The 25635-nt window shown below is 30.8% G+C and overlaps 3 protein-coding genes across 3 annotated transcripts in view; 2 read left to right on the top strand and 1 right to left on the bottom strand.

Moving 5' to 3' along the window:
- Positions 1 to 25635, top strand: part of LOC125877105 (glucan endo-1,3-beta-glucosidase 12) — a 343740-nt gene that overhangs the window by 241206 nt on the left and 76899 nt on the right. The gene's annotated exons all lie outside the window — the stretch shown is intronic.
- LOC125877116 (1-aminocyclopropane-1-carboxylate oxidase 1) lies at positions 3390 to 4942 on the top strand. Its single transcript, XM_049558438.1, has 4 exons — positions 3390 to 3613; positions 3890 to 4116; positions 4223 to 4556; positions 4646 to 4942. Exons 1-4 carry the CDS (start codon positions 3509 to 3511, stop codon positions 4925 to 4927), a joined length of 948 nt encoding a protein of 315 aa, XP_049414395.1. The 5' UTR covers positions 3390 to 3508; the 3' UTR covers positions 4928 to 4942.
- Positions 14521 to 15584, bottom strand: LOC125877119 (putative expansin-B14). The gene is made up of 4 exons (XM_049558442.1): positions 15458 to 15584; positions 15242 to 15354; positions 14936 to 15132; positions 14521 to 14854 (listed from the first exon to the last, which is right to left on the bottom strand). Exons 1-4 carry the CDS (start codon positions 15582 to 15584, stop codon positions 14521 to 14523), a joined length of 771 nt encoding a protein of 256 aa, XP_049414399.1.

Below are 25635 nucleotides of genomic sequence, written 5' to 3'. Positions count from 1 at the left end.
TTGTTTTCGTAACAAAGTTCCTTTTGATTTTGTGTGATTTTATTTTGAGATGCCGTATAATTATCATTTTAATCTATTTTCACGTATGTACACCTCGTGTTTAGTTCCACGTACGGATACGTGACGCAAAATAGCCTAAGTTTAATTTCTTCATTTTTCTTAAATCAGGTTAGCACTAATTATGCTGCTTCACGTAATTATATTCATTTAATTGAGTAGGGTTCCAAAGCACACGAGGGGAAATGCGGATATAGTATTTCAAAATCCATTACGTCACCAAATCATTTGACCATATCTAGTGTGATTCTCATGTAACTGCCTAACTGGGATACCATACACATTAGGAGAGTGGCAGTGAGATGAGAGATATGCGAGGAAGGCAAGCGAGATTTATTATGTATCTCAGATACATATGAATCCATTTGGATACAATGTATCTAGAACAAATTACACCTAATTTTGACCGTATGTATCCCAAGATACGTATACCTGGATGTATCTAGAAGCACCATAATCTGATAAGATACATAATATTGCAAATTAAAGTGTGTCTAAGTAATTAGCTCCTAAACTAGTGAAATTTACGTAAGTTCCTCTTATATCAAGATATAAGGTACTCTCAAATTAAAAAGTCACTTTAGCTCGAAATAATTATCTTAAAATAATTGTTATTTTATAAATTTATGATTAAATTTGACAGTTATTTTGAATTATAACCTTAATATCAAAGAAGAATGCACACTATTTAAAAAATAATAATTTATGTTTATCAAATATAAAAATAACTTATTAAATTATATATTGTATTTATTAATACTTTCTGAATGAGCATATAAATACAAATTAAACTAGAACAATATTTGAAATGAGATATAAGAAGTGATTATATGAACGGAGACTAAAAATTGAATAAGATTAAGGTCCTTTATTTCCATCACAATAATGAAGTTACTCAAGATCAAGGGCCAATTTGTTGGAGAAAGGAAATAAGTAGTTTTTTTCATAGACAAACACCAAACTATGTTTTCATTAAAAGGGAAAATATGTTTTTTTAAAAAAAAATATTTTTTCTTTATTAATTAATTTGAAACAATTTTTATTTTATTTTTAGAGAATATTGAATAGTGAAAGAAGTTTCTTTTGAAAAACATTATCCATTGTGCCAAACACGAAGAAGAGTGAATTTGCTTTACCGTAAAAAGGAAAGAGAAAATACATAAAATTTCTTTGATATTGTCCAATAAATTTATTTTAACACTTTAACTTTATGAATAATTTTATACCCTCCTAATTTCGTTTCAATGTTGTCTAACAAAATCAAATTTGTCTACGAATACTTACATAAAAATAAAGGAAAGAAAATTGAGGTAAAAACATAGGGTTAATATTTTTTGTGGTAGTCAACAATGCGTGTTATGGCCTTATAACATTAGAATATTCTAGTGCCCTCCCTATTGGCCCATTCTTCCAAAAATAAAATAAAAAATTCCACACTGTCCCTTGACTAGTTGCAACATCTTTATTTTGTTTTTATTTCTCCAAAAATGTTAAATAGATGTAAAACAATGATACGTAAAATATAATCAGTATTTAAGCTTATGAATTTTAGATTATAATATTTTTAAGTTATTGAATTTATATTATAATAATCTAAACATATTTGAAGAACAAAATTTTAAAATGTGAACAAATTAATATTTTGATAAATTTTATAATCCACTCCCAAAATCTATCAGTAAACGCTACCTTACATTTTAGTACAAAAATGTAATGATGGTATATTTGTGAATATATACCATTGGCAATGATGGTATATTTGTGAATATAGCAAAGTGATCAAAAGTGACAATATCTTAATTAATTGAAAATTAAATATACTTAGTCAAATATCACAAATATTTTCGTCAAAAATATATCAATAAATGATGGACCAAAATACTCCTTCACTCTTTTTTTTCCTTTTCCTTCTATAAAGAAAATTCCAATAGATTTTTTTCTTGGTCTTATAGTATATTCATTCTCATGTAGAATGTTCTACTCAGAGATTTGCAATTAAATAACTAGAATTACAAAGATTAACTTAAAAATAAAGCCTCATTAATCACACCCAATAAAAATAATTAAGAAAAAGTCAACTTGGGTGTCTTAATTACTAATGTTGTTATTATTATTATCTAAGCCAAGCTTGCATGTGCATAAGCTTGATTTTTATAAGGAAAATTAGTTAGATCATGAATTTTCACAATTAATTAGGTAAAGTTTGTCTGATGAACCAAATGGATGACAAAGCAAAAATACACAGCTAGTATGACCTGTTCAAAGTCTAACAATATCCAAGTCAACAATATTAATTAAATGAGGATCAGAAATAATTTAAGACTATAGTTTTAGAACTCATGATTTCAATGTCTAATTATATATCATTTTTCACTCATATCCATTCTGATATCATGTTAAAAGAAATGGACAAATCTAATGCAGTCTTGAATCTCGTTTAAAAGATTGCACAAGATCATATAAAGAGTTCAAATTCTCCCCATTTCATCGAAGAAGACTTCAGTATATTCTAAGTCCAAATACATATTCAAAATTTAAATTTGATAGATTCAATTTTAGGGTTTTAGTGCTCATTACACCTTTAAAATTATAAATTTAGAATTTAAATTTATTAAATGTTAGTGAATTGTTACATATAATATATTACATCTCAAAAATATTGAGTTTGATGGGTTGAATCTATAAAAAAGAACAATATATTCGTGATTTGCCTATGTCTTAAGTTCTAAGATAAGCATAAAATGTTTTATCTATCATGCAGAATTTCACTTTTTTATCGAAAAACTATATTGTATAAAAATTAAAATTATTTTTATAAATATATGATGAATATCATCTTCCCTTCACTATTTTTTATATTTACTTCTTTATATTTTAAATTATGTTCATCAATACTGACAAGCCCTAGTCTATCTCTAGGAAATTTCATACAATACTTTTTTGTAACTAGTGAAATGGGCAGCCTTAAAGATTATTGTAAAATTCAAGGCAACTTCCTCAAGTACTACAACATAGTAGCATCCTAGGCAAAGTGTCCTAAAAGAAATTAAAAATTAACACATGAAACAAAAGCACAATAAATTTTTAGTACTATTGCAGCCATGGCCCATAAGCCACCATGTATTATGGTCAAAATAGGTCCTTTTCCAATTTGTCTTGATCCCAAAATCCCTTTGTAGGTAAGATGGTTCAACAAGGAACTATGACTCATAAGGTAGACTTGGACTCATAGACTTGTGATGGAGACTTGGAATATAATAAGTAATTATTTTGTTTAAGCTATAATTCTGAACTTTCTTGATTTCTTCTACTATAAATACCCTTTCAAAGCCTCATTATTTGTACATCAAACATTAATATTCATCTCTTCAATCTTTTGTATTCATATTCACATATTCTATTTATTTAATACACTTAGAAAAACACCTATACACTTTACCAAGAAATTAAGATGGAGAACTTCCCAATTATTAACTTGGAAAAGCTCAATGGAGATGAGAGGGCCAACACCATGGAAATGATTAAAGATGCTTGTGAGAATTGGGGCTTCTTTGAGGTAAACATAAACATATTACTCTGTCTATTTCAATTTATCTGTCATATTTTTCTCTTTAGTCTGTTTTAAAATTAATGTCACTTTCTATATTTAATAATTTGCACGACATGTTTATAACACCACAAGATATAAATGACATTTTGATACATTACACATAACTTCAGTCACACAACTCAAAAGTCTTTCTTAATTTCTTGAATTCAATGACTAGTCAAACTAAGACACATAAACTGAAACGGGGAATAGTAATTTTGTTTGCTTATGTCATAATTGTAGTTGGTGAACCATGGAATTCCACATGAAGTAATGGACACAGTAGATAAAATGACAAAGGGACATTACAAGAAGTGCATGGAACAGAGGTTCAAAGAATTGGTAGCAAGCAAGGGTCTTGAAGCTGTTGAAGCTGAGGTTACTGATTTAGATTGGGAAAGCACTTTCTTCTTGCGCCATCTTCCTACTTCTAATATCTCTCAAGTACCCGATCTTGATGACGAATACAGGTACATACATGTGTCCTACATATCGAGTATAAATTAAACAAACACACAATTTAAGTTATATACCCTGACAGTATAACTAATTATAATGTTGTCCCAAATGATGCAGAGAGGTAATGAGAGATTTTGCTAAAAGATTGGAGAAATTGGCAGAGGAGTTACTTGACTTGCTTTGTGAAAATCTTGGACTTGAAAAAGGTTACTTGAAAAATGCCTTTTATGGATCAAAAGGTCCCAATTTTGGGACTAAAGTTAGCAACTATCCACCATGTCCTAAGCCTGATTTGATAAAGGGACTCCGCGCTCATACAGACGCTGGTGGCATCATACTTCTATTCCAAGATGACAAAGTGAGTGGCCTTCAACTCCTCAAAGACGAGCAATGGATCGATGTTCCTCCCATGCGCCACTCTATTGTGGTTAACCTTGGTGACCAACTTGAGGTACAAGATTCACCAAGTGTGTGTGTGCTTTTATCACTATAACTTAGAAGTAGTACTAAAAATGGTATTTATGAAATGTTATAAAACAGGTGATCACGAATGGGAAATACAAGAGTGTGATGCACAGAGTGATTGCACAAACAGACGGGACACGAATGTCACTAGCCTCATTTTACAATCCAGGAAGTGATGCAGTAATATATCCAGCAAAAACTTTGGTTGAAAAAGAGGCAGAGGAAAGTACACAAGTTTATCCAAAGTTTGTGTTTGATGATTACATGAAGTTATATGCTGGACTTAAGTTTCAAGCCAAAGAGCCAAGATTTGAAGCAATGAAGGCAATGGAAAGTGATCCAATTGCAAGTGCTTAGATTCCAATTCAATTATGAAAAAGAAATTTAAATATAGCTATGTATACACATTATTTGCTCTTCTTATGTATGGTAGAATAAAAAAGATTGTGATTTGCAGCATATGTAACAGAGTTCCAATATTTGTATTATAAACTAGATGGTTCTTGCCCGTGCTAACATTTTAAATTCTATATAATTTTATTTGTCTAAATCTTTCTTAGAATATGATTGAGATCTGAAATAGTAATAAATATTTCTGAATAATCATAATTTAAAAAGCATAGCTTCCGTCATTTATTGACAAAAACAACCGAGGTACACTATCATTTTAACTAATGTTGGTAGGAACATTGTCAAGCTTTGCAGAAATATATTGGGAATGGTTATTGTACATATTACGATGCATTCATACCAAGCCAAGCAAATCTGCAATGTAAATTCTCACAATAACTTAAGTCACAAATTTTATTTGACAAAATCAAAAGTTGATATTTTCTATGCTGAGTCTTCTCCATCCAATAAGTCAATATCCTCACATAAGAAGAAAAGAACCCACATAAGAATAGAAAAGAGCAACAAATAGAAATGTTGACATGGATAACATATTAATGAAGTGTTTTCTAAAGTTACATTGTTTTTGTTTGTTTAGTAAAAGTACATTAAATGGTGAGACTCAAACTGCTATTGCCGACTTTGGTCACCAACTTGCTCTTTTTTTTTGAGATCTTGCAAATTTATTAATCTCAATTGTGCCATAACAATCACAATAACAAGTCCCTGACCTCTCTTCTTCACTCTGTTTTCTTTTTTCGTTCAAAAAATAAGAACAATAGTACACACTCCATTTTCTTATAATAAGATAATATATACATACCTCATTCTTATCTCTTTATAAAACTTTGTGAGAATACATTTTTATAATTTGGTTGTTGATCTAATGTGAAGAACCTTTAGTGTAGTCTTGTTGATCAATTTTTAGTGGTACATCTACTTGAACTATTAAATCTAGACCTAACTTTTTGTTCAATTGCAAAAGAAGAATAAAAGGAATCTATTTTAACCTTTTTCTACTGAATGTAGTATGTATGATTCAACATCTTCATAAATCAATCACAAAGACATGAATGGTTACATTTTGTGGAGACTTCTCTACTTTTGACTACTAAGTTAAAGCTATCAACAACTGCCACACTATTAGTCTCATCATCCTTTTATGTCAAACAATCAATGGACTGGAGAAATTACGTTGTTTGCACTTCAAAGAAGAAGTTGACAAAGAAATTGTTCCTCAAAGCCTGTTAAAAGAGTAAGGCAAGAGGCAATCATAAGAATCACCTACTGCTACCATGCAACATGATGGTCTTTTTTTGACACAAATGATTCTACAGAAAAGATTCTTCAACACCAATTTCTTGCAGATACATGACTCCTGCTTGGAATGTCTCACCAGCATTCTCAAAAAGTAAAAACTCAACAATCAGCTACAATGGCATTATTTGTCATCCCCATAACATCAGGATCATAGTTTATTCAGATGTGCATCTGATTTTAATATTACAAAAGTCTAACATCATCGGTTATCATACACATTTTTCTTTTCCTGTGCCCCATCCCACTATACATAGAGTAGGGAATTGCTGACTTATCATTTTGAAATTCATTTTAACCTTGATACCTTGCTTTTAAGGGCGAAACAAAGATGAGCAACATTGATACGTGAAAATCAGAAAGGGCCTCTTGTTGTATGTTTATAATATAATAAAGATAAGAGAATGACAATAACTCTACTTACTTTGGAAGAATTCATAAAAACTGGAAGGAAGGAGTTTAGCATAGATTGCATGACAAAACATATTGTAACAATATGATTCCTTGAAGTTATTTTATATAGGAGAAAGAGAACTTGAACTTGTTTTCTATAATGAACTTGCAAAACACGGGTAAATATGATAAAAAATATAATCCAAATTCTTGATTCAACAATTGAGTGAGCTATAAATAAGATGAATATTTGGGCAAGGTTTATTGTTCTTTACCAAAATAGACTTAGCAGATGAACCATCTTTTACTAAATCAAGAGAGAATCAAGGGTGATATCTTTTTAGGTTTATTAATGGTGTTGTCCTGAAATCAGAGACATTAATCGAGATTAAGGAAAACACTCATCTATTTTCATCTTCTAGGTTAAATGACTTTGACATAATACATGGCCATGACCAGAAGTGCACCTCTATGGAATACTTTCATTTCTTAATCAGAAAGTTAAACTACATGGTGTTTGTGTCAAAATGTTAAAGAAAAGGGTAATTGAAAATGTCATTACAAGTTCATTGGAGACATAGATTAATAGTAAATACTGATATATATTAGCATTACTCTTAATGAAATAGTGTGTAAAGTTTACATTTCATGTACAAGTATAAAATATCAGCCAATTTACAAGTTCATCAAAATCCTTTTCTTAATTAGTAGATAAACCCACACGTAAATTTTGTGATATAATCTCGAGGAGTAGTTAAAGGGGCTCAGGTTACTCCTGCTATAAATTAAGAGTATCATTCGCAGAAATATTTCAAGGAGTAGTTAAGTGATCATAAGATAATAACAAACTATTTGTGTTCACCCAAATGGCCTGAGAGTTGCCTTTGGCTTCTACATCTCTGAAACTTGTTTGGAGCAAGCTACCGTGTTCCTCTTCGCTCTTCATCACTCTCTATCTCCGACCCCTGACATTAGTTAGTTTGTGCTTTCCTTGCTTCTCATTTGAGTTTTCAAAGTTAAGGTCCCTTTTCCTTATCCTTTTTTTCTGCCTTACCTCCCCATCCCTTTCCTACCCTCAACTACTACTCTTATCATTAAATTTCAAAAGATCCAAAGTTATCTTTATATATCTTCAAGCTCTGAAATATAGAGAATTATTTTTTAAAATATTTACTTCTAATCTTTTTAATGCCTCTTTGAGTTCAAAAATTGCAACATAATAGCTACTATTAAATAAGTAATGAGATGGAAAATATAATAATCCTATTCACACGAGTGGATAGAATTTCATCATGAGAAAATAAAAGTCGTTCCTATCCCTTTTGCGCTCCTCTTACCTGAATTGATAATAGATAAATCCACCTTTTGTTTCTGATAAACGTAGTCCTATTTTGACTACTAAAAATCATCTTTCAGTTCACAATTTTGTACTCTTTCAGGTGTACCAGCAACTATATATGCACCTGCAACTACTGATAGAGACATCTATTGATGCAATTTTTATATAGGAAGCAACACTGATCGATTTTTAGAATTAACACCACTCTGATACCTCTATACTAACAAACACATTACAGTCTTCAACTCCAAACGTCGAACTAAATTTTTTCAGGAAAATGAAAGAATTTCAACTACAGTTATTGCATAGGTTTTGACTATAATGTATAATAGATGCATAATAAATAAAGATATCAATTAGGTTAGAAACTTTAATACCTCAATTTGTTGCCGTAAAGATATCTCATGGGCCTCAAGTTGAGCCTTTGGAATACCAAGGTTGTTAGCACTTGGATATTGAAAACGGAGAAAACAAATTGTGGATATTGAGCAAAGGGCACATATGCAATAATTATTTATTCAATGCCCGTTCCCCACCCGAGAGCACATTGGCAGAACTGGCCACTTGACTATAAGATGGTGGAACTGGAGCATATCCAAGAGACCTGCAAGCTAAGATACCTGTTTTTCTTTTATTGTCATATTTCTCTCACAGTAAAAAAAAAAAAAAAAGGTAGTGAATCTTGTATAAATATATATAATACGATAAGATTTCTCAAAGCCGATGCAATGTGAAGCTTTTAATCAAGTGCCGATTTGTTCTTATACACATAACACAAATATATTACTGAGCAACAAAAGATAATCTAACTCTTTTATAGGAAACTGTCACAATCTCCGCACAACAATAAGTACATGTGTATATTATGCAGAATAATAAGCTGCTTGTAGAATTTTAAAATACAATATGGTCAACTCTCAACATTAAGTAGTTAAGTTTTTTTACATACCCATGACTCTGTATAAATCATTTATCATCTCTGTGCAAACATAAGAGAAGTAAAAAGATAAAGATAAAGAGTATAAACACTATCAAACTTATACATAGCTAAATTAATTAGTGTACCTTAGAAAATGACTCAGTAGTAACTCAACAGAAAAACTCTGAGTTGATAGGCATTTCGAGACTCTAATGTTAGAACCTCCGAAGATGATATTGGAAGCTGAAATCCAATATCATTTACACGTCAAATCAAAATTTCTTTGGTGGAAATCTTCGAAATCCACCATTTTTAAAGCTTGGATCTCAGATTTAGATTTTCCATTTCGAAGTTTTCTGGATGATTAAAAACTTAATCTGACTTGGTGATAAAACAATTTAACATTAAATTTGTCAATACGTAGCTGACACTGGTGATAATTGTTAAAGTCTCCGTTAATTAAGGTACATTTGTGTTGATAAACTTGAGTTGCATATTTACTGATAAAGTCGACAGAGAGACGCATGTGAAAATAAAATGATGAAAAATATTTGGGACAACTATGTAGATTGTTTGTTGCAAAAATCTATTATAGAAGATGAAATTGTTATGTCTTTTTGTACTTACTGTGTGTCCATGTTCACTATGCTTAACATGATGGGAATGTATTAGCTGGTCTACATTGTTGTTGTCATGTTAGCCGCTTCCATGAATAGGTTAGACTATTCGGATGGAATATTTGTGTTGGTTCATTCACATTATAGGAAGAATACCATTAAGGTGTTTGAGGAGTATTTGATCATGCTATCTAATGTCCCTTGATATTTTAATTGAGACAGTTATGCTAGTAAAGAGATCAATTAAAGAGTGAAAGTAAAATGAAAAGAGCAAGAAAATGGAATGGAAAGCATACCTAACGTCACAAGAATAAGGAGAAGACGCAGATAAAGTTCTTATTTTTCGTGGAGTTCTACAAACTCTTGGCCTCTGTTTAATTGTTCTCTTGGGAGGAGAAAGAGAAACGGATACTTATACACTATACTTCTAGAAAGTTCTAGATTGCACTTTAATCTTATGACACAATTACCATTTTGCTCTTATATTAAGTCATATTCACTGAAGTGCCAGTGGTCGTGCTCTCTTCACCTTTCTATATAATAGAAATATATATAATAGAAAGAGAAAAGATATAAAGACACCATTAAAGTTGTCTCGTATTTGCATAAAGACACCTTAACTTTCAAAGTGTTCTATCACCTCACAAAACTATTTAATATCTTTGTAAATGGGCCATTTTGACCCATTCCCTCGTCTGGATTGTTACCACGCACATGAGGCGCGTCATACAGTGCTTTCACTGCCATGAACCAGTTTAAAAGTGCCACGTGTCATTTTCTTTCTTTATTATTAATTATTGAGAAAAGACATAAAGTCACCACTAAAGTTGTCCCAAATTTTAAAAAGACACCTTAATTACGCAGGTGTCCTATTACCCCACAAAAGTAATAAATATTGTAAAGAGACCATTTCCATTTTCTCACCAACCCAAGAATTCTAATAGGAGAGTGATGCACACCCCCTTTTAATAAATTAATTTAAATATTAATAAAATGCAGATCCAAAACTAAAATGTTGGCACATCTTTGCCTGTAAAGGACGCTTTCGCTACTTTCAATTTATGGGTTTCTTCAGAACCTTTTCAATTGATGATTTCAATTTCTTGGGAGGTGATTTGCCTCCGGATGCTAAAGCAAGCTTTCGCTTTTTGAAATCGTCATTTTTTCCGCTATTGTTATGAAGAGTTGAACTTCTTTAAGTTTTGGGGGTTGAGATTTTGCTAGGATTTAATTTGTGGCATTTTTTCATAATGAAATAATGCTCCAGACTCACCAATCTCATGGAACGAAATTCTAAAAAAAAATAGAAGCTTTTAAAAATGAGAAAAGACATAAAAAAATTTGCTTTGACCAAAATTTGCACTAAAAGTAAGTTTTCATGTTTGCATCGCATCACACACAACGTCGATTCATTCTCATCATTACAAATATGATTCAAGATTTGTATTTGACATTATAGGAATGTTTTTCCTCAAAATCTAATCACAAAAGATAACTTGCTTTCTCAAATTTTAAAGAAATTAAATCTCGACGACTGAAATTAACAAGAAGATAGAAAGTTCTTATCTTTTTGGGTTGATTTCATTCAAGAGAAGATAATTTTTATTTTTTATGTTTTTTAGTTTAAACCTTCAACCATTGATCTTTTTGAAAGAATTGGGGAAGATGAAGTATTTAAAAAAAAGTAATTAAATAATAGAGAAGAAAATGACACGTGGAGCCTTTTCATTTGTTTTTGAAAAAAAAATTCACATCCACGCGCATCATCTGTGTGAATGTAAACATAGGGAGAAAATGGGTTTAAATGGTCACTTTACAACGATATTTAATACTTTTGTGGGGTAATAGCACGCCCGCATAGTTAAGGTGTCTTTTTGAAAATTCGAAACAACTTCAGATATCATTTTATGTCTTTTCTCTTAATTAATTTCATGGTTTTTTCCATAGCAAGATCAACGTACTTTTGACAATCCCAATTTGACTTATTTTGAAAACCCCCCATAAAAATCCATGTATTGATTTTTTTACCTTTATTAGGAATAGTTTTTATTTTTTAAATCTTTTTTCTCATCTTCCGTACCATCACTAACTTATCCATATTTCTTGGGGCTTCCATGTCTTCCTTCATTTTTTTTCCTTTTTTTCTTTTTCGTTTTATGGTCATTGTTTTTTTTAAAAAACTAATGTTGTTGTGTTCATTCTTATTTTTTTTTGAATAACAAATTAGTTTAGTAATTTTTTCCTCCTACAAATCAAGATTGGGATTTTGGAGCAATGAAACTATGGAAAACTTGATTTGGAAGTAAGAAGTTGGAGAAGGTGATTTAAATTTCAGATTTTGACTTGGTGATATTTTGAGTATTTGAATTTTGATTATTTGACGGTGTTTATTTTCATAAATAAATTAATTGGTGATAGTTTAACCAATAATTGCTAGTGTTACTGCGAAATCAGTCCCCCACAGCGGGATTGATGATTGTTGCAGCGATGATGAAGGAAGGGCTACTTGAAGAACACAAGTTGAGGGGAAGAAGAAAGAGAAAAAGCAAAAAAAAAGCAATGAAATTAAATAAAAATAATTTAAAATTACTTTTAACACGCGACTTATAAATATTTTTGTAAAAGTGGTATTGGGTGAAAAATGGGGTATACATACTATTTTGAAGTAGTTCAATGGGGTAATAGGACACCCACAAAATTAAAATGTCTTTTTGAAAATTCGGGACAACCTCAATAATTACTTTATGTCTTTTCTCTAATAGAAATAAGGTGCCTTTTTAGTGAGATTATACAAAAAATAATTTGGAGTGTTTTGTTCTTTTTCATGTTATTTCGCTTTAATTATCTCACTTTCCAATGTACTATTAACTTATTGAACATGTATAGTGATATATTGACTCAATTTGTTGACTAAATTTGAGAAGTGACAATGAAAGAATTTGATTGCCGACATATATACAATATAGTTTTCTCTAAAATCAGTCGAGGAAGAGGGCAAAGAAAAAATAAATAAAAAAGAATTAGGTAAGCTGGACGAAATAGTTTTAGTCCACTTGTACTTGGCAAAAAGAGAAGGAAAAGTTGAGAAAACTAGCATAGTATATTCCATGTTCTATAACGACAAAAACTTTTATTTTATTGATCTTCGAATTATAAATTCAGACATTTTGGAACGAAATCAAGTTTGCTTATCTCACTTAACTTGATCGAATCCATTATGGATTTAATAGTAATGTTGCACGAGTTATAAGCAATGCCGCACGATTAGGATATTTACCAAATTATTGAATCACATGATTGATAATTCAGGTTATTCGAGCCGTATAATTATCTATCTAGATTGGCCTTATAGCTACATCGTTGAGCGGAAATGTGGTAAATTGCTCCGAATACATTTATATATTTCCTCTGTCCCTAATTACTTGTCCACTTTTGAATTGACACACCAATTAAGAAATAATTATTGACATAGTGAGTTTACCATTTTACCCCTATTAATTATGAAGTGGATGAATTAAAAACTTAAGATTTTCAAGAAATTCTACCTTTTTCAAACTTAAGATTAATCGAAGAATAATGTTTTCTTTGGGATTGATGGATGAAAAGATATCCATCAATGAAATTTCACATACCTGGAATGAGAAACCTTGCTAAATTTTAAAAATTCTTAGAGAAAATCTTTGGACTTGGATCTTTTATAGCTTGAACTTGAGAAACCCTTCTATGAAGTTCTTGATGAAATTGTCGTATCTTATGAAATTTGATTGACTTAGGCTTTTGGAGAAGTTAATATATTCATGGGGTTGGGGTTATGGGATGAGGAAAAGACAAAAATACCCCTCCTAGAATGTGAAAAGAAGAGAAAACTAGAAGAATTTTGAAGAAACGTGAGCGGTCACGCAACTTAAAACTACTTCATGCAGCAGACATCTACTTCATGCGGCGGATCACGCAGAATATGTAGTACATAGTAAAATGGACATAACTTTTAGCATAAAGCTTGGATTTATGAACAGTTGAATGCGTTGGATAGAAGACTTCCCGACCTTTCATTTTCTTGGTATTAGGCCACAAAAACTCTTCATACACTAGGAGTCCCTTATGACCCTTGTTCACATCCAATATCCTTTACACACTTATTATTAGACCTTTACATCAAGTTCCAACTTAAATTTGTCGGGTTTGAATCGATACCACATATGGATAATGTTCATACCTTTACTTCAAAATTTTGAGGTATTACGGCGAGTGTATGTGTATATAAATGAACATTGTCGTGAAAGCACACCGCATTTGTTTTTACTTTATGACTATTAGTGTATCTTTTATTTCTCTTGAGATTTCTTTGGTATTCAGTTTTATACACATCTTTTTTTAAGATCTACAACCATTATATATATGTAGGTAGGAGAAGATTGAGTTCATATCGTTGCGGAGCAACAGTTGCATTTAAATTTGATTTATTTATTTGATTATTTATCTGATGACTTTATGGTTGCCCTATTTGCATAAATCCAATGAGAATTGAACCTACAAATTCATCAATTATGAGTTGAGAGTTCTAACCATTATTTCTTTTTAAGATGATTGCCTTGTACTCAATTGAGATATAAAAATGTAGATGTTAAGTAGTTCATGTGTTATGTGCGCGGTGAAAATTAGATTACTCTCTTGTGCATGCTTGTATCGTTTAGACCTTGCCACGTTGATTTGTCACCGCAATTGTGAAGTTGGAAAAATGATCTTAGACTTTTTTATGAGAGTAAACCCTTGGTTTGAGAGTTGAGTCTTCCTAGTTGTCCCCTTCTTTTACTTTTTATTTGACCACCACATTACAAACAAAATAAAGTAAAGTAAACCATACGAAAAATAATTAAAGAAATTAATTATGTCTTTTCATAATCATGCATACTTGATAGGGTAAACAAATAGCTAGAGTAATATCCAATTTTTTTTTTTGCTTTGTAGTTTCACACTATAATTTAGTGGGAAAATTAACATTTGAATCGTAAACTTTAGTTGGTTGCCAACCATCTGGAATGACATTTAGGGCAGTGACAGTTTGCTTTGTTCCAGAAGTAAGTTTTAGAGAAAATGGAGGTTTTTGTGTATTTGGTTCTATGCCAACACTCCAAGTTGATCCAATCATTCTATTCATAGATTTCCATGTATTCGTCCCTCCTGTTTGTATTTCAACTAAAGATAGATCACCATCGCCGTCTACTGCTTCAGATACAACCGCGAAAAAATTAGGGTTCGATCCTTTATCTACCTTGAACAATATATTTCTGTTGTAATTGCATGGTACCCTGTAATAATATTAATGTGAATTCCAAATTAGAGAACGACTAATAAGTAATTTAGTTGTTGTCAACTGACTGACTATATACCTTTTAAAAAAAATGGGAATTCTTCCTGCTTTATGTAGTTCTCCTTCTTCACCAGATTTTGCCAATTTTGCGAATGCTATTCCACTTAAATCAAAGTGAACTGGATCATCATTGCATGTTCCAGGACACTCATCAGTAAGCGTTACTGTTATCGGATTTCCTGAACAATGTGAATTCTGGGTTTGGTTGCAAAACACCTACATTGATGTCATGTTCGTCAGACAAATGATAAAATCACCGAGTTATATATATATATATATATCTATATATATGTTAATTGAAAAAAAGGGGATTCGTTATATATACCTGATAGCATGCACCACATCCAACACCTTGCTTAAAAAGAGCTTGATTCCCTGCCGTGATCATAGAATTGTAAGGAGATCTTGCCACGTCATCTTCTAGCCCACACGCTCCACCTACAACAAATCAAATATATATGGGGAATCAAGCCTTCACCAATAAGGCAAACGACCTTATAAGATTGTATTTTATGGAAAAACAAAGATATATATATATTACCACTTCCAGAATCTGTATAAAAAGTTGCAACAGCTAGTGAAAAACCACTTGGTTGACAAGAAGAAAATGTAACCAAATGTGAGCAAAAAACTATAGTGATAATCCAAAGGGAAAGATTTGCAGCCATGACTTAATAATTATACTCTAATACTTTTTGCTAATTGCTTATGAAATTTCAGAATTGTTGGGACATATTTATAGCAAAAATGGAATCTAGGAGATTAATTAGAGTCAATGATTACTTTAAAAGAAATTTATTGTCTTGGTATCTAGATTGAAAGTTTGGTACGTACTACCTCCGTTCACTTTTAATTGTCATAATTTTCCTTTTTAGAGTTAAACTATAAAAACTTTGACTAACATTAATGATGTATTTTTTTCAGCATATTGATATGCAAAAATTGCAATTTATAGTACTTTCCATATAGTTTTTGAATATTAATTTTTTTTGTTAAGAATATCAAATTAATGTAATCTAATTTAACTTTGAAAATTAGTCAAATTGACTTTCAAAAAGTACAACATGACAAATAAAAATAAATGGAGGGAGTAGCATTTAAAAATAAGGTGATTGAAAATTTTCTACATTTGATTTATGAATATTTTCTCCTAAGAAAGTAATTAAGAATGCATAACTACTGACCATTAAAAAAAATAATTTTTTTTAGTAAAGCTGTCAATATGGGCTAGGCCTAATCCAACTCATGATTTTATAAGATTGGGGTAAAAGTTTTAAAGCCCATTTAAAAACATATCTTTTTAGCCCGCTTCGAATAAGTCTGTTGGCATGTGGGACTTGAGCAATGTGAGTCCAACCTATCTGTAGATCAAATAAAAATATTAAAGTAAGTAAACAAGAGGAATTCAAACACAAAGTCTACTTAAACCATCATATATAAATATAACAAGTTAATATTTCTATTTAGTTAGTTATATTGTTATTCGTCAATTGTTTAGTTTGCTTACTAATATCTCTTGATTTGAATGGTATCATGTCAAAAGTTATTTAGTTCACATAGATTTTATGTCCAATAAGATCATTTCCTTATATGATTGTACCCAAGATATTTACATAACAACACAATATAGTATTATCTTATAGATATTTATATTAATATTTAAAACTTAAATTTAAATTAAATGATTATAAAAAATTAACACTTCTTTTAAAAGAAAATGAGTTGGCCCAGCATGACCCGCAATCCACGCACCTTGTGATGGGTTGGGCTTGATTTTTGCTGGCCTGCCAAAATAACTGGTCAACTTGGCCTAACTCGCAAATTAAAGCCTGTGTGGGCTAGCCCGGATGGATTGGGCGGGTCCATTCTATAGCTCTATTTTTTAGTGTATATAAATAAGGAAATTAATTATAAAGGAAAAACTACTTAATTAGACAAACACTCCTAACATATTTACTAATTCTCCCTATAATTTGAAATAATTGCAAAGCGTCTACTCATTAATAATTTCATACTATATTTTAAGTCAGATACACCTAGATACATATATTCTTGTTACCAGATATACTAAAATAGGGAGTGATGCAAGATTGGAGGGAGGTGAGCGAGATTCCTAAATATATGTGTAACATCTCACAATTTGAAATAACTAGGAAGAAGCTTATAATTGGAAATAGTCATTTTCGGAAAGAATTAAAATCTGGAAATTTGGTTAAGGTAAGAAAAGTTGAGTTTTTGGTTAATTTCAGACGGCTATACCTTCTAGATCGGGATGAGTTAGGTATAATTCCAGTTATGGTTGGAAAGATCTTGGAATGATCTTTCTAACGCCGCCGAGTTTGTTTAAATCCTAGTTCGTATGAGTGAGTTATCCCCTTTGGAAGTTGGGCTGTTGAAATAAGGAAAGTCCAATCCAGATTTTTAAAGGGTAGTTTGGTCTTTTCCTTACCCTTTTATTTTAATTCATTTTTTTACAATTAATTAGGGGCCTAAGCTGAATTAGATCAGTTTACGCTTTTGGAAAAAGGGTTAGGGTTTTGAGAGAAGAGAAAAGAAGAAGAATCGCCAAGATCGTCAAAGTTTAACTTGTGGAAGGGGGGGGGGATGATCCCTACAAGGTATGTGAGTCTCTCATAGCGTTGGAGGTATGTGAGTCTCTCATAGCGTTGGGTTCATTCACCCATTCGCCAAACATGTTTAGTTCACTGAAATTCATCCTAAAAGAGTTTGAAAGTTGATGTTCTTGACATGAATTCTTGAATTTGAATGTTGTTCTTGAATTGGGATGAATTGAAAAGTTTCTGAGTTCGTTACGTCGCATTATAGAGTCGTTTCAAGTTAGGTTCTTAAGTACTTTTGCTGGGTATTTGTATCTAAAAGTAATTTGAGAAAAAGAACTGAGTTTTGGCTGAATTGGGGCTGGAAAATGAAGAAGAAATTTCGTCGGACGAAATCAGAGAGTGGCCGCGCGTCACGCGCCTAGTGCCCAGATTTGAACATTTCAGCTTCACGTCGCGGAGCTGACACGAGGTGTTCTGCCTTGAAAGATGTTTTCGGAACCAAAATTTAATTATGCCTCCGCGTCGCGGACCCACCTTCAAATATTGATTTTTCAGTCTTTTCTCATGTTTAGCTATCTAGAATCATTCCTAAACAACATGAGATCTTTCCAATCACAAATCTTAAGCCTTGAATCCATAATTCAATTCAAAGATCAGTTAAGAATCAAGTGAAGAACAGTTAAGATCAAAGTCAAGAGAAGTCAAGAGTCAAGTAAGAGAAGTTTATTTCAAGTTTTCATAAGTTTTTTACAAACGTTTTAACTTTTGTTTTAAGACTTAAGTTTTGAGTTCAGTAAAGAGTAAAGTTGAAGTTATTTTCTTTAAAGAAACATATGGGGACTAAGTATTTCCCAAAAAGATTTAAAATGTTTTACACATTTAAATAAGAGCGGAAACTGAGATTTCTAAAGAGCCTTTGGGCTAGTTTTCAGAAAAGAGTAAATGCTTTCATAATTAAGCAAGAGGGGAAACTTTGATTTCCAAGATAGCCTTTGAGCTAAGTTTTTGAGCAGTAATCTCAAATCACAAAAGAAGTATGTTTTTAAACATAAGAGCATATTATATTTTTAGGAGTAGTATTGAGCATCGATATGGGGATGCGAGTTCACATTAACTCAACTCTCCATAAACCATATAGCCATCATGGGTAAAAAAGGGTCATACTTTTTAGATGAATCCTTTTTGCATAGACTAGTGGATCCACTTAGTGAGTTAGCTTTCTATATCACGGCAAGGTATAAGATGGGCCTCGATAGCGTGAGGTAAAACGCTGGATCATCACTATAGTTCTTAAGTGATGGTTATCGGTTAGAGAAACTCCCACAACAGTAGTTGCATAGTTCCTCAAGGGGTTCTGCTTAGTGTGAATGGGGGTATGAGACTTCATTTATGCATTGCACAAGTAGACTTTGAGAGGGAGCATGGTTTGTCTTTTTATTATATTATGATTATGAATTGACAGCATGTTTTCAATAGTTTTTCTTTATATTGCACTAGTTTTAAACTACTTTATAATGAAATGAGTTTAGTTAAATATTCATGAATTGAGAAGAGCCAAGGTAAATGTTTCTTTCAGATTCCCTTTCAAGCCTATGTTGTTTTAGCATTCCAACTCGCATACTCGTACTTTCAATGTACTTATGCCAGTTGGACTGCATCGTCTTATGATATAGACACAGGTAACTAGGATCGGCATTTCGACGCATCGTTGATCCAGTGAACAGTTCAGAATCCATAGGTGAACCTCCTTGTTTTCCGAAGGATCCATTTCATTGCTATCTAGTTTAGTTTATTAGGATGTTGTGGGGTCTGTCCCAACATCCATCTCAGTTGGTATTAGAGGCTTCATAGACAGTCAAATGTTAGTCATTTGAATCTTTTCATTATCATTTCTTATTGTCAAGACTTGGGTTGCCATTTTTGGCTAAGTTAAATGTTTAACCTTTAAACATTCTCAGTTATTTCATTATGCAATTCAGTTAAGTTCATTGATCATTATAGATATGAATATTGTTTTCCACTGAGTTAAGTAAGCCAGACCAAGGGTTCGCTTGGGGCCATCAATGATTTTCGAGTGCCAGTCCCGCCAAGGTGTAGGCTCGGGGAGTGACAATATGTGAATCGCACTAGATACATGTATCAGGGATACCATATATGCAATGAGAAAGGTGAGCGAGGGAGTCAAATACATGTGAATTCACTTAGGTATAGTGTATCTAGAACAAATTACACATAATTTTGAACCCGTATATATGTATTTGGACGTATCTGAACGAATTTGGCTCCCCTTCCTTACTATTTCCCTCTATTTCATTAAGTACACGTTTAGATGAGAGACATATGTCCTATTTATTTTTTAAAGGTCAAGATTATACTGCATTAACAAGTATTATCTATATGTATAGAGAGATACACACATGACCATTACCTATGTTATATTAAAAAGATGAAGGTCCTTAAACATGTTGATTGAACTTTTTGTTCTTCATTAAGAGATTTTATAATACACAAAATGATGACACATTTACTATTTTTATCAAATTATTATTTAATTATCTTTATAATATCTAAGACTTTGAAATCAATGAAAGTTTTATTTATTAATTATTTCCTTATTTTGAACTATGTGGAAAGTCTGAAAAATAAAGGACTTTAAAATAGAATAATATGTTCAGTTTGTTTCCTTTAAGATCTTGGACCAACCTTTTCTATTTATTTGTAGTTTGGATTAAATTGGTATAAGAGTTTAAAATAAAAAAAAATAATCTCTCAAGAATTTATGCAAAAGCTTATCATATTTTGTTGGTATCTTGTCTTTGATATTGAATTTTTTTTCCCATCTGGTGTTTGGAGTCCACATTGGAGCCCAACTAAATTCAGATCGCGCACTGCAGGATCCATTCGAGGGTGGCGCTCCCAACGTCTTTTTAGCCCGCTTCAAATAAGTCTGTTGGCATGTGGGGATTGAGCAATATGAGTTGACAAACATTACTATGTTATTATTCAACGGGGGTATAGTTACTTTTAATTACTCTCTGTGACTATAGTTTGATAAATACTGCCATTAAATATGGGACCCATCCATTATTTGTATACCTAATTAAAATCACAATTCTTGGCTTTAGTATAAAATTTTATACAAAATCAATTTTATCTCTTCTTCTCTCTCCATTCACTAATGTTTTCCTTAATTCACTTACATATATCCAATTTAAATTTCAAATTTTACTCTTTCCCTCCTAATTGTGTTTTCACTTTTGCAGGTAACCGCCTAAATCGTATCTATTTTTTTTCCGTTTGTATATGACCGGCTTATGCTTGTTTTTTTGGGTAATTTTGTCTCAAAAATCTCACTTTGATCTTCAAATTTCAAGTTTTTCAAAAAAAAAAAAAAGGCTGATGGAACTCCATCCGAGAGGATTACGAGAGATATGCTTTGCATGTCAAAGTTGCTTTGGATTTAGATTTGTATAATAAGAATTCTATTTGAATCATTAGTTCGAAAATTCACATGACACCGTTTGTATATTACTTCGGCTGTCAATGAATTTATTATCGATTGTATATGTTGTAATATGTATATAATTGTATATGTATCAGTTAAAAGTGTGTGCTAGTTCAAAAATTTACATGTCACCATTAAATTTGTATATTACTTCGGCTGTCAATGGATTTATTATTGATTTATATGTTGCATATGTATAAATGAATTGTATATGTATCAATTAAACGTGTGTGCTTTTATTTGATAAAGTAATTAATTTATGAACTGTTGTATATAAATGTGTAAATTTGTATATTTTTTAATTTAGAATGATTTTGAAAGTATTGAATATGCATAACTCTGGCAGTGTGTATATATATATATTTTTTTTTTATTTTTTTTATTTTTATTTATTTATTTATTTATTTTTAATTCTAAGGATGTAAAAATACATTTGAGTAATATTTGTGGTTGATTGAATAATCAAGAATATTGATTAACCAATTTTCTACGTTTGTTTGAATCTTCAATGGTATGAGGAATCCAATTTCTTATGGTATTTGTATCTTACTAGAACTCATTTTTGGCAAAATATTCTATTAAAAAAGGATTAGCTTGAATTATGGGATTATATCAATTTTTTGTTACTGTATTTAGCGCCATGTATTTATTTATTAAAAAAAATATTTCTATAAATTAAAATCATAAAAAACGAGATATACAATTTTAAGTCCCCAAAGCAAACTAAATTATACCCATGAAGCGTAATATATATATATATATATATATATATATATATATNAATTTTAAGGATGTAAAAATACATTTGAGTAATATTTGTTATTGATTGAATAATCAAGAATATTGATTAACCAATTTTCTTCGTTTGTTTGAATCTTCAATGGTATGAGGAATCCAATTTGTTATGGTGTTTGTATCTTACTAGAACACATTTTTGACAAAATATTCTATTAAAAAGGATTAGCTTGAATCATGGGATTCTATCAATTTTTTGTTACTGTATTTAGCTCCCATGTATCTATTTATTAAAAAAATATTTGTATAAATTAAAATCATAAAAAAATGAGATATACAATTTTAAGTCCCCATAGCAAACTAAATTATACTCATGAAGCGTAATTAGATAAACTATAGTTATGAAACATTATTTCCTTAAATTTGTTTGTCATATATGAAATTTTCCCAACTTAGATCGTGCACTGCAGGGCCCATTCGGGGGTGATGCTCCCCACATGATTTTCTTCATACCCAAGGCTTAAACTCGAGACATCTAATTAAAGATGAAATAGTTCCATTACTGTATCACAACCTATATTGGTCTTTCATATTGAGTTACATTTTAAAGAAATTAGGTGTTTTATGTGTACAATCTCATTTTTATTTGAGTTCCATATGGATGTCAATTGACTTGATCCCATTATGTTTCTATATATACCAAGACATGAATCTTCTTCATCTTCTTTTAATTTTAAAAAAACTGTGGGTCGGTGTTGTAATTCGAATAAGTGATGTTTGGTAATTGTATTAGAATTTGATAAAATTCAAATTAATATGAAGAAATCCTATATTAGTAAATAAAACACTCACTCACAAAGGTAATTCATACGGTAGGATTTTAAAAAAAAAGCCGTTAATTGGTGTTGTAATTCGAATAAGCAGTGTTCGATATTCGTATTAAAATTCGATTAAATTCAAATTCATGTAAAGAAATCCTACATTAGTAAGTAAAACACTCTCTCACAAAGGTGATCCATACTAGGGGCCCGGGGGACTCCAACTAGAATTCAATTTCAAAATATTAGGACTTTTATATAATTTAAATAAAAAAATATTTAATGATTTAACTTTAATTATTTAAAGTCTTAAATAGAAATAAATAATTAAATTATAATTTTTTTCTCTTTAATATATATTTTTAAAGAATAAAAATAAATTAATATTTTTTATCTTAACAATTCAACGTAAGATAATTCTCCACGTGTTCTTTCCGTTTTCCAACGAATATGTCCCATAAATTCTACTTGTAACCAAATGTTTAAAATGAAACACCCGTTATAAAATAATATAGTGTGGATGTCCAGGACACCAATAAGTTACACTCATCAATTGTCTACATGATTTCCCTTCATTATGAAGATAACCTCCACCTTTATGATCATTATTCTTGTAACATTTCACCTTCATAACCTCCTCCATTATATTCATATTTAATGTCATGTTTATGACTAACCTTTTGTATGCCTCTATGTTACACTATACATAGAGGCATAAGGGTTCATAATGTACACACTTGAAGATTCGTGAACACTTGAATACTTGAAAGAATAAGAAAAACTCTCATCTCTATTGTCTCCCTATTTCTATTGTTGTTATCTTATATATTTCTTGTCTTATTTTGCTTTAGTTTTACAATAACACCTACACTATTGAAAAAATTAATACATATAATTACTTCACACTTCTTATGAGTTTTGAATTTTTTTTTGTAAGTTATATAATTATTACTTTGAATATAAACTTATTAATATTCGTTAGTCTATTTGTGCGAGCAGGCACGTACTAAACTTCTCATAGCTAATAATTTCTTTTGGTGTTGATAACTAAACGTGATTAGCTATGAGTTTTGTTTGTTTAGCTATAAAATCTATTTGTCGCTAATTTTTATGTTTTAATAGTGAAATAATAATAAGTTAAGAGAAGATATTTGTAGACAATATTTTGAATTCAATTAATAACTTCACACTGAAAGTAAGAAAATACAATGTCACTCATCACATTTGTTTTTGTCAAAATAATGATTTACAAAATTATTTTTGCACACTATCCTTATTAATTAATGATTAGTATTAGTTTTTGAAAAATAATTTGAGGAATAGGTAATAAATTCTAAGAGTAAAATAATAACATATATTGTCTTTTCTTGATACTAGAGCCGTCAAAATGGGCTTAGCCCATGGGGCTGATCCGACCCAATCCGTTATTGAAGTAGGGTTGTGATAGATTTTTTCAAGCCCATTTAAAACTAGGGTTTATAAGCCAGGCCCATATAAGCCCTTGGCCCTTGAGGCTTGATCGGGGTCGGGCCTGGGTTGGCCATGGGCCAAAAGTTTTTATTTAAGAGTAATTTACAATAATCTCACTAGTATATAATTTAATTACTTAAATATACACTATGTTGTGATATTATGAATTTTACCAGATTTTGGTACGTCCAGATACATATATCTCGGAATATATGGACTCAAAATTAGGTTAATTTAATTTGTTCTAGATACACTCTATCCAAGTAGATTCACATGTATCTAGGATACATAGACAAATCTTCCCCCTCGCTTCCCTTCCATCTTGCTTTTCACTCTCTTATCTCCCTCGAGTATCTAGTATGCGAGATACATGCTAATTAGTAATTACACTAGATTTTTTTGCTAGTGATATTGAAACAATACCATTGTTTGCCATATTTGGTTTGAAAATCTTCTCATTTTCTTGATGTTATAGAATTATACGTTTGAAAAGAAAAAAATGAAAAAAGAAGGGTTAGCCCACCCCAGCCCTTGGCCCTTCTAGGGTTGGGTTGGGTTGAGCATTTTCAGGCACTTCCAAATGAAGGACCGGCCCGCCCTAGCCTTTCAAATTTCTTGACCCGCGAGGCTTGGGTTGGGTGGGGCTGGGCCGGTCCCTTTTGACAACTCTACTTGATACGTTAAAAAGGACACCGGTCCCTTTTGACTACTCTACTTGATACGTTAAAAAGGACAAGTAAAAATGAAAATTAATTTTTAAAATATTGGATAAGTAAAAGTAACAGAGGGAGTAACATTTATTTTAGAACTTTTATTGTCTTATTTTTCTGTTGTAAAAGTTTTTCTTTAAAAAAAACAAGTATGTTTATTCTCTTTCACTATGTTTACACGTTAAATTTAGCATTTTGATCAACTTCTATCGATTATGGAATAAAAATATCAATTTCAATTCATATTTGTTTAAATATTTATCTTAGCTTGTTTGGGAGATAATTAACTAATCATGACATCATATTCTCTTAATTCTCATATATGATTTTGAAATACTTAATTTGGTTGTTATTTTAAATAATGCAAGTGAATAAGAGATTTATACAAATTAAAAGATCATAGCAGCATTGATAACATATTTTCCAACCAAAAGTGAAAGGAAAAGCTATGAATTATCTTAATTGAGTTTAGTATCAATATTCTTCATAAAGTAGAATTTGAAATCTTTGAAATAGGTCATATATAAGTTAAATTGTTAATATTTCTATGTTGAAAAAAATGTGATTCTCATTTTATTTTTTTCGAGTAGTAAGCTTTTCTAAAAATTAGAAAAAACTACCCCAAATACCCGTAATATCAAACTAATTACCCATATTTGCCCCTGCTTAAACTAATTACACTAAATATTCATTCGGCAAGAATTAATTACGCGCATACCCTGATTGACTATTACTCTATCAGTTAGCTTTTATTTTATTTTTCTTATTTCTTTATTTTGTTGTTTTTCTCTCTCACTTTCTTTCACCCAAGATTCGATATGTGTATTCTATTTTGCCAAACTAATTTAATTATTTTATTCTTTAGCTTTCTTTTTTATAATCATTTTTAAGTTTTATTTTATTTTTTCAAACATAAAAAT

Source organism: Solanum stenotomum, chromosome 9 (genome assembly GCF_019186545.1).
Source record: "Solanum stenotomum isolate F172 chromosome 9, ASM1918654v1, whole genome shotgun sequence".
Classification (NCBI taxonomy): domain Eukaryota; kingdom Viridiplantae; phylum Streptophyta; class Magnoliopsida; order Solanales; family Solanaceae; genus Solanum; species Solanum stenotomum.
The sequence above is the reverse complement of the archived record's forward strand: the minus strand, read 5'-3'. Positions and strand labels throughout refer to the sequence as shown.

Bases quoted from the DNA above. Each gene is read 5' to 3' on its own strand.
- LOC125877119 (XM_049558442.1), bottom strand. From the start codon at position 15,584: ATGGCTGCAAATCTTTCCCTTTGGATTATCACTATAGTTTTTTGCTCA. The intron at 15,355-15,457 runs GTAATATATATA...GATTTGTTGTAG, and splicing joins TTATACAGATTCTGGAAGTG to GTGGAGCGTGTGGGCTAGAA. The intron at 15,133-15,241 runs GTATATATAACG...ACATCAATGTAG, and splicing joins GATGTGGTGCATGCTATCAG to GTGTTTTGCAACCAAACCCA.
- LOC125877116 (XM_049558438.1), top strand. From the start codon at position 3,509: ATGGAGAACTTCCCAATTATTAACTTGGAAAAGCTCAATGGAGATGAG. The intron at 3,614-3,889 runs GTAAACATAAAC...TCATAATTGTAG, and splicing joins AGAATTGGGGCTTCTTTGAG to TTGGTGAACCATGGAATTCC. The intron at 4,117-4,222 runs GTACATACATGT...CAAATGATGCAG, and splicing joins GATCTTGATGACGAATACAG to AGAGGTAATGAGAGATTTTG.